We start from the raw sequence: 12,797 nt of genomic DNA, 5'->3' as shown, positions 1-12,797 counted from the left end.
CCAGGTGGATTGTGGGCATGTTGGTGGGAGACGCACTTTTTTAATCCACTCCCCGTGATGGAGGCAAGCCGGTTGCCTAATTAGAAGTAGATGAATGGAAAAAAATACATGGGGTGCACACAAAAAAAGGAAAATGAAGGAGGTCATTGCCCTCTGCTGGTCATAATACAACAATGCATTGATAAATCAAAATATGGATGCTGGTACAATCACGCAAGATGCAACAAATACAAAAGATGACAGTATTAAAAAATAAAATACGTGTGTGTGTTTGATAATGAAAAAGTAAAAATGGTGGTAGTAAAAACTACCAACTTTTATAACTCATGATTTTTTTTCACAAGGAGGAATAAAAGTAAGCAAATGAGAGACTGAAATCCGGTTGCGTATGGTGTCCACCCTCTTGTGACTCGTGATGTGGCTGTTTTTGGAATTAACTAGTTACACAAACTCATGAACTGGAGTCAGCATACTTGCCATCATTTCAAGATGCGTATGATAAACCCAGGGAAAAGTTCAGTTGCTCGTGGGGGATTATTCCTATTTATTTATTTATTTATTTATTTATTTATTTATTTATTTATTTATTTATTTATTTATTTATTTATTTATTTATTTATTTATTTATTTATTTGTTTGTTTGTTTGTTTGTTTGTTTGTTTGTTTGTTTGTTTGTTTGTTTGTTTGTTTGTTTGTTTGCTTGCTTGCTTGCTTGCTTGTTTGTTGTTTCTGGATTTACACTCACTGCTATTTCAAACTGTTATATTTTCTTCCAACTTTCCGAAGGCCCTAAAAAGTTCAACCTGATTTTACCTGATAATTTTCTCATCCTCAGATGTGATTTCACGTGTATATGTAATTTTTGTATAGAAATAAAATCCGTAAAAAGAATGTGATGCCTTGTGTACATACACACCCCCGGACCTTCAATTCTTTGAGCAAACCATATCCATTTATTTATTTATATTTTGATTTAACTTTCTTATTCCATTAACAGATAATATTGATATACAGGTTTCATTTCATTCTTTTTGGTTCCCATCCACGCGATCAGTGACGCACTCTCGGCCATCCACGTTTTCATCACATGTGTGCTTTAGCCCATCCATGTGTGCCAAGAAACCTAAGGCGGTGGGTTGGGGTAGTCATGTGAGGCGATGTGACTCGACCTTTGTGGATAATCCTTGCCTTTGATTGTTAAAAAAAAAAAAAAAAGGTTGAGTGCAGTGCTTCATATGACCCTTTTTTTATTCCACCCAAGTTATGTCTCTTTGGAAGAAACGCTATTCAAAAGCCTCTTTTCAACTTAAACTAACCTTCATGTTAAGAGTCCACTTGCAGTACATACTAAAAGGGAATTTGAAGAGCATTGTAGCTTTAAACTACTTTGTAAATAACATGTACAATAGTAAAAGAATCTTTTCCATGAGCATTTTCTATTTTCTAAAACGAAATGTGCTTATAATGTACACTTGAATGGAACTCACTGAAACCTTCTTGCCTTAAAGGGAAATCAGAAGTAGTGACTGAGTCTTGTCTTTTGCTAAGGTCAAAGTAACAGTTACAAAATGTAGTGTAAAAGGAAAAGGTAAAAGGAGTAGAATGTTAACATTTCATTTTTCAGAGAAACAAGTGCACGTATTTGCGTACATCGCTTTGAAATAGACTTGTGACTTTTGCTTCCTTTCACTGCCACAAAAAAAAAACAAAAAAGGGAGTACTCTACGTTGTTGGTATGTGTGATCGAGTCACGCGGGCTGGGGCACCAAAAATCCGGGTAGTCATGTGCTAATCTGCTGCAGTATAAAATCGCTTCACTTGTTTGGGGGGCTGGCAAAAAGGATCTCGGGAGCAGCCGGGCGCCACTCAATCGGACGCAATGTGGCGGTGCTGCTGTTTCCTGGTCGCGCTGGGCTCGCTTCTGGTGGGCGCCCAATTCCCCAGAGAGTGCGTGACCCCTGAGGGACTCCGGAGCGCCCAGTGCTGCCCGTCCCCGCCGGGCCTCGATGCCGACCCGTGCGGCTTCGCAGCGGGCCGCGGCCAGTGCGTGTCCGTCGCGGCGGACGCGCGCCCCCACGGCCCTCAGTACCCGCACGACGGGCGGGACGACCGCGAGCGTTGGCCGGTCCGCTTCTTCACCCGGGCGTGCCGCTGTAACGGTAATTTCAGCGGCTACAACTGCGGACGATGCAGACACGGCTGGACCGGGGTCAACTGTGACCTCAGAGCGTCTGTGGGTGAGTGGACACAACATTAGGTACCCTGCCCAATCCATTTTCATGGAGAATCAAGTGCACGGGTTATACGTTCCCTGTTGTCGATGATTATCATTGTTGAATCTTGTTGATTATGCATTTTGGAATATAAATTTGAATTTTATACATAATGCAAAAGCAACTATGCTGAACTGAGAGAAGTGCAACATTTAATCAGGCTATAGCTTTGTCTAATCTCAATAAATAATGTATGTATGTAGAAATGTTAAAAAGTCCTGCACCCCCTTCAACCCAAAGAGGAGAAATTATGTACAAAAAGGTTCAGTTCCTTAAAGAGAATTGTTGATTTAACTAACTTTGTCCCGGCTAATCCTCCAGTGAGGAGAAACGTGATGCAGCTCAGTGCCGCGGAGAAGCGAGGCTTTGTCAACGCGCTGGACCAGGCCAAGCGCACAGTGCACCCAGACCTGGTGATCGCCACCCGGCGCTACGCCGAGATCCTCGACCCCGACAGCAACAGCACACGCTTTGAGAACATCACCATCTACAACTACTTTGTGTGGAGCCATTACTACTCCGTCGGCAAGACCTTCCTGGGCGCTGGCCAGCCCAGTTTCGGAGGGGTGGATTTCTCCCATGAGGGTCCCGGGTTTGTCACTTGGCATCGCTACCACCTGCTCCAACTGGAGCGAGATATGCAAGTAAGCCAAGCGGCCACATTAGCATGTGGTGGTTTCACTTTGAAGGAGTTTGTTTTGGAAAATGAGTTTTACCACCCTGGGAAATCTGAATTAGGGATGTAAATTTCATGGTTTGGTCTTCAAAATAAATTAGACTCAGTGGTTTCTAATAAGATGCTTTCTCAAGGATTTCTCAAGGCTTGAAAAACTCCTCCGTAACTGCTTTTTTTGAAAGTGATAAGGCAAATAGTTGAGGATTTTTGTGATTTTGGGGTGGCCTTGGCCCTTTATCCCACTAGACTAGACCCGCCCCTGCACTAAAAAGCAACAAATTCCATCTTTATGTTAAGAATCAAAACAAGAGCAAACTGTATCAAGGTGGCCATTTTTAAAACTTTTTTTTAAGGATTATTAATATCCATAAATCAGAGTGTGCAAGTGGAAGGAACCATTTTTGCTGATAAAATTAATTATTCATGACTGTATTTCGAAGCAAAATTGTGTAATAATTTTAGCTGTAAATATTTCTAATTTGTATCGTTGCATATCTGGAAAATATCTGCATTTCTATTTTATGTTTTAAAAATACACCTCCATTCTGGTGCAAACTAACCAGGACATGCTGCAAGAGCCTACGTTCGCCCTGCCCTACTGGAACTTTGCCATCGGTGGCAGCACGTGCGACATCTGCACGGACGACCTGATGGGAGCCCGGAGCAGCTTTGACGCCGACTCGCTCAGCTCCAACTCCATCTTCTCCCAGTGGAGGGTCATCTGCGAGAGCGTGGCCGACTACGACACGCTGGGAACCATCTGCAACAGTAAGGCCGCTGGTCCTCGCCGACCTCACCGTGAGGTTGTCTGCTCTCACGCGTTTCTTTGCAGACACCGAGACGTCTCCGATAAGAAGGAACCCGGCGGGCAACGTCAACAGGCCGATGGTCCAGCGTCTCCCAGAACCTCAGGACGTGGCCGACTGTCTGCAAGTCAGCACTTTTGATACGGCGCCGTTCTATTCCACCTCCTCAGAAAGCTTTAGAAACACCATTGAAGGTGAGCCTGCTGGCGGGATTTAAATGAGTTTTAAATTATTTGTGGCGCAGAGGTCAAGGGAGCACCCATGACATTCTTGGAATGTAGCGAAAGACATCAATGACTTTGTTCAGCCTTCCTAGTTACACGTAGGAGGTTGTGGCGCCACCTTTTGGCAGAGATATGAACATATGAGGCCTTTCCCCCCCCATCAATTTTCATCTCGCTTCTGATTGGCTAAAATTAAAAACCAACACTGCCTTAGGCATTATTTTTATTCGCTTTAATATATTTAAAAAAAAAAAAAAACTGTCAATATGTGTGACCACAAGAACTAAAATGGTTAGGGTTTCAATGCAGACTGTGTTTTATGGCGTCTAGGCTATAGCGCCCCCAAGGGGAACTACGACCCCGCAGTCAGGAGTCTCCATAACCTTGCCCACCTCTTCCTCAACGGCACCGGGGGCCAAACCCACCTTTCACCCAACGACCCCATCTTCGTTTTGCTCCACACCTACACCGATGCCATCTTCGATGAGTGGCTGCGGAGACACACCCCAGGTGAGTTCCGGCAACAGTAAATGCTTGCGTTAGCACTCCCTCATCAGAACTGAGGGCGACGTTGGACTTTCTTGGCAGGGTCAGCTGTGTATCCTGACCAAAATGCCCCGATTGGTCACAATCGGGATTACAACATGGTTCCATTTTGGCCACCTGTGACCAACGCTGAAATGTTTGTGACCGCCCCCGAAAACCTCGGGTACTCTTACGAAGCCCAATGGCCAGGTATGCAATCGTTTACCAGTTCAGGAGATCACTTTATACTTGAATGAATTCATCTTTTTTTTCCCACAAGGTCAACCTTTCACACTGACTGAAATGATCACAATGGGCATCATCGTTGCCCTGGTGGTCGTCGGTGCCGTCTTCGTGGCCACCACCTGTGCTGTGCGCGCCAGGTCCCGCAAGATGGAGGGATTCCAGCCGCTGCTCGGGGATCAGTACCAACGATACGACGACGTCAAAAGCCAGTCGGTTGTCTGAGCTCACCCGCGTGCCTCCATTGTAATCTGATTTTAGCTTTAAAACCACCTCTCGATTCAGAATGCAGCAGGCTCATTCGGCCTTTGCAGAACCAAAGTTACAACATTATGGCATTCCCATGAATTCAAGATTACTGTTATCTTAGAATAACAAGACTTGAGTAAAAATAAAAAAAGAGCCCTCCAAATAATTACTTGAGTAATGTTACCTTTAAAACAAACTACTCAAGTAATGAGTAGCTGGTAACGTTTTTAGTTTTTCCTCATTCAGCCAAGTAGACAAAAATAGCAAAAGGAATGTGCAAAGGTTTAGATGATTGCTTTAATAAATATTTATAAAATCACCAAAATTAAGGCAGATAAATATTTATATAATAACCAAAAGTAAGGCAACATTTGTCATGTTAGGTGATGAACCAGCATTTTTTTAAAAGTTTAGCTAAGTCGAAATGAATTGAATGCGTAGATAGTTTTTTTTAATAACAAACATATGCAGATTTAATTTTGCGTGGCAAACTGGCGACAAATTTATCAAACCTTGGTAATGGCGCTTTTCAGCCCGCAGGGGCCGCCATAGCCCCGCAAGTACAACTTATAAAGACCAACATAAAAAGGAGATGCGTTCAATGACCCTGATAAATGCAAACTAAATTATTGTGGGCTGTTTTTGTATGTTTTTATAGCTCTGGAATTCCCCCTAAAATGTTTTCTATCCCTCTCTCTTGCTGACTAAATTACATTTCAAATACAACAAATAAAATGTGTTTTAAGAAGTTTTTGGTGGCAAGAATTTGTCTTCTTTGTATTTCTTTATTATTATTTTTTATGAATGACTTAAATAGCAGTAATTAAGTTCGGCCGCTCAGCATACATGCAACCGTGTAATTAAAACCGTTTAAAATCATTTTTTTAATGTGTGTAGTGTCACAGTGGATTGCAATAACATGAAATATACTTATTAGGAGTCTCATGAGTGGTTAGCTGAGCGAATCAAATTTGACGTGGTCTATTAACTTTTTCTCAAAACAAAAAAGTGAAATAAATGTTCCATTCCAAAATAATTGTAATAGGAAATTTCCACGCCTGACTTGAACTGAACACGGAAGTATCTATTGTTTTGGTTAACGATGTGTGACGTCACAACACGGTTCACCTGTGCCGTGTCGGATTTCGGAGGCGGAGGGAGGCAACCCGCGGGGAGGCGGACGCCGGACGGACGGAAGCAGCCAAGCGGATGGCTTCAATGGTAGGACTCCAACATTTCCACTCAACATGTTGCTGAGAGGATGAATGAGGTCACACTCGGGACACACTAGCGTACAACACCAGACGAGTATTTCTTTTTCCCTGTACAACGAATTTTGAGCATTTCACCTAACACGTCGACCCGTCATGGACGAAGGCGGCTTCGCGTTGCCCGAATTGAAGGACCTGGAGACCAAGTTGGGTCGCAAAGTTCCCGAAAGCCTCGTTCGCTCGCTCGTGGGGGGCAGACACGACAAGGCGACACCACCGGCGGCGCGTCCCGGACACAATTCTGCGGACTTTGACCGGCTGGAGGGCAAAATTTTCTACCTCAAACAAGAAATGGTGAGTGAAATCACTTGTTTTTTTTCCCCCCTTTAAAAAAAAAGTGTAGTGATGAACTTTTATTATAGTATAGTTTGTCATTGTTATTGGTAATTGTAAATTAAAACTAGTAGTGTACCACTTTTGTTTTATGAATAGTTCCCGGGTCAAATTGACCCTGCTGTCAGAAAAGCAAGGACGCTGTTAATGTTTAATTAACTTTTAGGTTTGGCCTGCAGCATATCAAGTCGATTTAAGAACAGCAATGTTCTCGGGTGCAATTGACCCGTGTGTCAGAAAATGCAACAACACTGTTTATATGTCATTAACGTCAATGATTGAATTTGACCTGCAACATATCAGGCAAGGTTCATTTAAGGACAGCAATAGTAAGGTTCCTGGGTCAAAATGACCCAGGTGTCATAAACAATATGATAGTTTCAGACAATATTTAGTGCATCGCTTCCCATGCATCAGTGTTTTTGAGATCTGGGATAAGTAGGTCATTTTGACCATGACGCATTGAGCTGTGAGTATCGTAAAACATTTTAATTTATTATTATTGATAATTGGGAAACTGTGACATAACGCCATATCAGAAAATGAATGGAATAAATACCGGTTTAATATCGTTTCACACAACTTGTGAATTTGCAATATGCGTTTAAATTGTGTAATGCAAAGATTTTGGTCACCGTCCTAGACGCATTTTCAGATTTGTTAATGGCCAATATGGCAATTTCAAGACCACGTGTTATTTAAGGCTACAAAAGGTATTAGGCCCCCAAAGCAGATGGTTTTGAAGACTAGGAGTTGAGCTGATAGGCTTTGTCAATCTCACGGCAAACAGTCCGTTTGTCGTAAAATTTCTTAAAATCCAAGATACAATTTCATGGCTTTGCCATCTTTCTCAAAAAAAAAAAAATTATCTGTTTAAAATACTTCCCATTGTCACACAGGCCAACCTACGCGCCATCGACGTGAAACTGATGCAGCAGCTGATATCCATCAACGAAGGTATCGAGTCCATCCGCTGGGTGATGGACGACAAAGGCGACGACACGGTCAGCCAAGATGGCAGCCTGTCCAGCAGCCTGTACAGCTTGTCCGATAGCCAGGACGGCGGCTCGTTGCCGGGCAGCCTCAGCAGCCTGAACGACGCCAACAGCGACGAGCTGGACGCGCTGTCGGTGGGCAGCTACCTGGACACGCTTGCCGAGGACCTCTCGGATGACCCTTCGCCCAGCGACCTGGACTGCTTGGTGGATAAATCCGTAATCAACGGGGACGCCTTCTGCAAATCCCCAGTGAAACTGAGGGCGGAATCGGATGAATACTACTGCTTTGGATAATGATAATTCTCGTAGACATATTTACCATTTTATGTGTGTGGTCTCAAATTAACTTTGCTGACTCATCCCCGTGGGACTTTTTGTTTTACTTTGAAACTTGCCGCACCTCACCAAACCACTCTCCGTCACGCCCTTATTTTCTTTGTTCTTCTTACAGCTGCGTCTTTCGGTTCCGTCAGGTGCAAATGTCATATTTATTTACCACCATTTTATTTATTTACCTCAGATTTGGTGCTGTTGTTACTGGTTTAGTACTGTTACAGCTGGGGAACATACCTGCTTAGACAGTAACGGTACCTTGGAGTTTTTGGGGGTAACGTGAAAGAAAAAAAAAAACATTGTTCCCTTTAAAGGGTTTGTTTTTGGTGAGTCTAATCTAATGTGCTTTTGTAGCCTTGGTACTTGACCTTTAGAGTCTGGGAACATACTCTTACCAGGTGCCTCCCAGTATCTCGGACTCCAGTATTTTGATCTGGTGCGCTGGCGTCACAGTTTGGTCTTTCAGACCTTGACAATAGTTTTTTGCGGCCTATACGTTTTAAACGGGACCTTTTAAAGTCGTCTTAAAGAGATTTGACCTGATTTTCCGAGTCACTCGTAAATTTCACGTGTAACGTGTCACTGCTCTCATAGTTACTTCTACATTTGGGATATACCTTGTATCTTTTAAGGATCGGAAACGGTACCTCAAAATCCTTTTAAGCCTTAAGCCGTTTAAATCTTTACCCGAGTTTTCTGATGCCTACACGGCAAAGAAAATTCGTTGTAATTTTTTTAAGGGCTACCTTTACATTTGTCACTTCCGCCACTTGACCTTTCACGCTTGTGGTCATGCCTCTGTCCTTCCATAAAGGCTACAAGGCATGATTTAAGAGTGCAATAAATACCCCAGCGCACTAGTGTAGATTTGTTACGAGTCGAAGCGGGTTATCTCGACTTCTCTCTAAGCTTCAATCATCAGTCACCCTCAGACAACTTCAGCAAAGAAGAAGATTAGGATTGAAAAGCCATTTGGACAATTGGACGCTGCTTGCTGAGTGATACAAGACGCTTCAACTTGAATCTAAAGCAAGAGCAGAAGGACTTTGTAGTCAAAGAACCTAAGCTTGACTGAAAAGAAAAACAATTTGATTGTCTGGTAGATAACATTAGCCCAAAGCGTTGGGGGAGTTGTTGACGTCCGACACGTGTGAAACACATGTCAGCACTTTTCCAAATGTCCTTTGTTAACGCTTTGTACATCATGTTTTTTTTGTTTTTAGGCTTTACATTGTGTCAATCGCCGCCTTCTTTTGTAACGATTGGCAATGTTGTCGAGCAAATGACATGATAATACATTGTGATTTGTTACCCAAGTTTTACTGTCCTTTTTTTTTTTTTTCTCGGCCCATTAGCTCCGCACAGATATACTCGCCTAATCCAGACACATGCTTGTAAGTTTGTCTTACAAATACGAGGAAGCTTCTTAATTACGTTTTTCTACTCCCTTTATCTCTTTTAGCCTTTGGGAAGCTTTAATCTCCAAACCATAGAACCTCCGTAATGGGACGCACCAAACGGAGACTGTTAAGACGACTAAGCAGGTTCTACGAGTTTGACACGATGATGATGATGATGGCTGACCTCTCGGTACAGTAATTGTACCGGACGCGTGATGCTTGTTTAAGAGTTCTCCCAACAATGGCTTCATGACGAGTGCGTAATCACGGTTTCGTCGTTGTGACTAAGTCTAATTACCGTCGAAACTGTGGCTTGCAGCAGGGAGCCATTAGCAAATTAGACACAGCGGCCGGCTGGGCCCCGTGCAGCAAAAAATGTAACATGACACCGTCTGGAGTCTGGGAAAGTGTCGCCATGCGAACAAATGAAGATTCAGGATATGGGTTATTTGAGTCAAAAAAATGGGGAGGGGGAAGTCTACTGTCAAACGACTTTAATTTAATCAGTGGTCTTTGTCTAATCATGCAATGGGAATTAATTTAATTTATGTAACGGGCGACTTTTCATAGCTGAGGCACAAACACGGTAGTTTGGCACAAAGTTGTAAAAGCCACAAAGGATAATCTAAAAAAAACAAAAAAAAACTAAGGATATTCGTGTTCAATCTGGAAACGCTCCAGTGCGTTGGCCAAAAACAGAAATCTCCCGAAACTAATGTCGATGGTTTAGTCAAAAGATTTTTCTGAGATTTAAACTTCTGGTCCTGAGAATTCTAGGGATGCTTCCCTGTTTTCTGTATTCCAGAAAAAGGGAGTCCATTTCATGATTCATAAGGTCAACCCCCCCCCCCCCCTCTGTGGGAGCGTTTTGAAAATATCCGTTTGCTTTTCATCCGCGTGTGAGCCAATCGAGTCTGAGATAGCGACGAGAATGCGTTGTCATGCAGGCTTTTCAAGCTCCATTTCCGCATCTATTTTTACTGTGTCTTCAGTCCAGTTGGAACGTAAACATTCCCGTTCTCACGCTGCCGATTTGACGGTCACGGAGGGTGCTGGTGAAAAGCCCCAAAAAGGTCAATAGTCTTTTCCGAGGGTTTCCTGGCAACGCGCCGCGGGTCGTATAAAGCGAGTAGCGTGGCGGTTAGCAAAAACGCTTCACTAAAATGGGTCCCCGTGGAATAATGCTTTCAGGGCTCATTCATGTGAAATAAAAGGCAACTTGGGGTCACTCGGAGGACCATTCCAATTGACTGATCCTTTAAGTCCGAGAGAGAAACCAAAAAAGGGCGAGATACTATTAATCGTATGAACCCACGTTGGCTTTTCGAACGGAACGTTGGAAGGAGAATACATGAAGTTCGGATTTGTCGCCTGCTTTAATAGACTCGTAAAGAATTCTGCTGAGGAACTGAATGTCTGCACCATCCCGCAAGCTCTTTATGTGGAAACATTCTGCAGCCGCAACATAATTGCATTTTCACCGTCGGGGCCTTCCGAGAGACTTAGCGTCCTTCTCACGTTCCTCCTGGTACGCACTCCTTCAGAAAATTACGATTTTGAACATGTCATAAATCAGTGTGTACTATGGAAACTTCTCCTGGTACAGATTCCGCCAAAAAACAATTGATCCCCAGTGAAGACCACCAGATCATTTTTATGAAAGGCCAAACTAAGTAACCTTCCCCTTCCCTTAATAAATCATCAGTAGAGTAGCAATTTGTCGCAGTATCCAACCAGACTGGTTTTAAAAAGCTCTCTGGGAGTGGCGCACCAGTGATTCTCGCCAATCATTAACGAGCACGCCGCCGCCGGCTAGAACAATGCGAGGTCAGCTCTCAGTCTGTCCGAGCGCAGCCGAGGCAAAGTGATAATTGCTAACGCTGATGTCACACCCTTGCGCTGCACTATTGATCGCGGGCTTGTCGTTGCTAAAGCACGTGACGGTGACGCACTGCTGCACCGAGGGCTATCAGTAACAGACAGTTAATAGGCTTTGCCCCCCACCCCCTCTTTCAACCCACCCTCCTTGCACTCAAAGAAAGAACCGACTGTTAGTCCACGCAGGGAGGCATCCCAGGAGTAGGCCGAGACAGGTGGCGATCACCACAGGGAATGTTTACGGGAGGCCCGAGCGCTAGCATACGGCGGACAAAAAAAAAACCTTGTGTTGTTTCAGTCATGTGGGACAGTTTTCATTTATTGAGTTGAATTCAAGTACACGGGAGAGGCATTAAACTCAAATGGCATCTTGTTCTTTTTCCAATATTCTCATTTGTATGCCAGGAAACTCATCCATCCGTTTTCTGTATGGCTTGTTCTCATTATTCTAATAAAACTGCAGCTCCTCAACAGTGTTGTAATTCCAACAGCCAATTATGCCAGTGAAACCTGAGTGCAAAAATAATCTAGGAAGCTCAATGTTTTCCAACAAAGGTGTCGGAGAAAATCCTCAAAATCACTTAGCTTAATAGGATTATCAACCGAGAGGTGCTTAACATGAGTAAACGGCATTCGCTGAGTAAAACTGTCAGACGACCGGACACAGTGTTATGCATGATGCGCCACCAAAATCCCTCTGTCGCATTGAGATGGACCCAAGCCAAGGAGGAGCAGCACAATAAATTGAATGGAAGTATGAAACAGCAACTAAGATTTCCACATTTCCTCTTACATTTTCGGGAGGGACGCAAAACGGATTAATGGCACTTCCATTCATTTTAATGGGAGAAGATGATTTGGGATACTAGTGCTGTGAGTCACGAGTGTGATTATGGGTTATTTTAAATTCTTATCTCAAGGCGTCACTGCACCAGAAGCTGGTTTTAATATTACAAAGCCTGTCTGTGTCTCCTGTTGCTCAAAAGCCTTAAAGTGACATCATGGATGTCAACAAACGAACTCGTTCACCTGTTGGAACCCGCACAGCAACCACAAACATGTTGGCACAAGCCTTCTGAAAGGTTTTCACTTGTATTTTACTCTCCTGTTGATTGCTATCTCTTGGTTTCTCTTGAAGGCGGATCAAACGCTCCCGAGGGTTTCGAGGCGAAATCGTCATCAACCGCACCAGCGCAAAAATTGTCGGGAGATGCCGTCATCATCTGTTGTGCAGTTCAACTGTCACGCTCAAGTGCAAAAGGTAAAAAAAAAATATTTTGGCTTTCCTAATTGCTTTTTGTTGTTCAAGTCACATGACTTAATTCTAAGCCACCATTTTATTTTTCATTGTAACTCCCACTTTGAGCGCCAGAGGCATCCAGCATATTTCCATCTTGTTGTCAAATCAATACGACAAACCCAATGATCCACTTCACCAATGACACTCCGTTAGAGGTCGAACATTGGCGACAACCTCCACCCACAGCAAACGTCGCCCGGCAGGCTCAACTTCACACACGGCTCATAAAGCCATGATTGCGTACTAAAAGCCTTAACGCGTCGCGGCCGTGATGTCAGTCCAAGCTAT

The 12,797-nt window shown here is 43.5% G+C and overlaps 2 protein-coding genes across 2 annotated transcripts; both read left to right on the top strand.

Annotated features, from left to right (window-relative positions):
• The first annotated feature begins 619 nt into the window (after positions 1-619).
• Positions 620-5,747, top strand: LOC133155254 (5,6-dihydroxyindole-2-carboxylic acid oxidase-like). Its single transcript, XM_061280421.1, has 7 exons — positions 620-2,237; positions 2,595-2,917; positions 3,513-3,717; positions 3,782-3,949; positions 4,310-4,489; positions 4,568-4,714; positions 4,785-5,747. Exons 1-7 carry the CDS (start codon positions 1,880-1,882, stop codon positions 4,970-4,972), a joined length of 1,569 nt encoding a protein of 522 aa, XP_061136405.1. The 5' UTR covers positions 620-1,879; the 3' UTR covers positions 4,973-5,747.
• A 397-nt stretch (positions 5,748-6,144) lies between these two features.
• LOC133155259 (leucine rich adaptor protein 1-like) lies at positions 6,145-9,247 on the top strand. The gene is made up of 2 exons (XM_061280437.1): positions 6,145-6,561; positions 7,500-9,247. The coding sequence occupies exons 1-2, from the start codon at positions 6,364-6,366 to the stop codon at positions 7,890-7,892; spliced, it is 591 nt and encodes a 196-aa protein (XP_061136421.1). The 5' UTR covers positions 6,145-6,363; the 3' UTR covers positions 7,893-9,247.
• Positions 9,248-12,797: the final 3,550 nt, after the last annotated feature.

The sequence above is a fragment of the Syngnathus typhle genome, linkage group LG1, assembly GCF_033458585.1.
Source record: "Syngnathus typhle isolate RoL2023-S1 ecotype Sweden linkage group LG1, RoL_Styp_1.0, whole genome shotgun sequence".
Lineage (NCBI taxonomy): Eukaryota > Metazoa > Chordata > Actinopteri > Syngnathiformes > Syngnathidae > Syngnathus > Syngnathus typhle.
The sequence above is the reverse complement of the archived record's forward strand: the minus strand, read 5'-3'. Positions and strand labels throughout refer to the sequence as shown.

Bases quoted from the DNA above. Each gene is read 5' to 3' on its own strand.
- LOC133155254 (XM_061280421.1), top strand. From the start codon at position 1,880: ATGTGGCGGTGCTGCTGTTTCCTGGTCGCGCTGGGCTCGCTTCTGGTG. The intron at 4,490-4,567 runs GTGAGTTCCGGC...CTTTCTTGGCAG, and splicing joins GCTGCGGAGACACACCCCAG to GGTCAGCTGTGTATCCTGAC. The intron at 4,715-4,784 runs GTATGCAATCGT...TTTTCCCACAAG, and splicing joins TTACGAAGCCCAATGGCCAG to GTCAACCTTTCACACTGACT.
- LOC133155259 (XM_061280437.1), top strand. From the start codon at position 6,364: ATGGACGAAGGCGGCTTCGCGTTGCCCGAATTGAAGGACCTGGAGACC. The intron at 6,562-7,499 runs GTGAGTGAAATC...ATTGTCACACAG, and splicing joins TCTACCTCAAACAAGAAATG to GCCAACCTACGCGCCATCGA.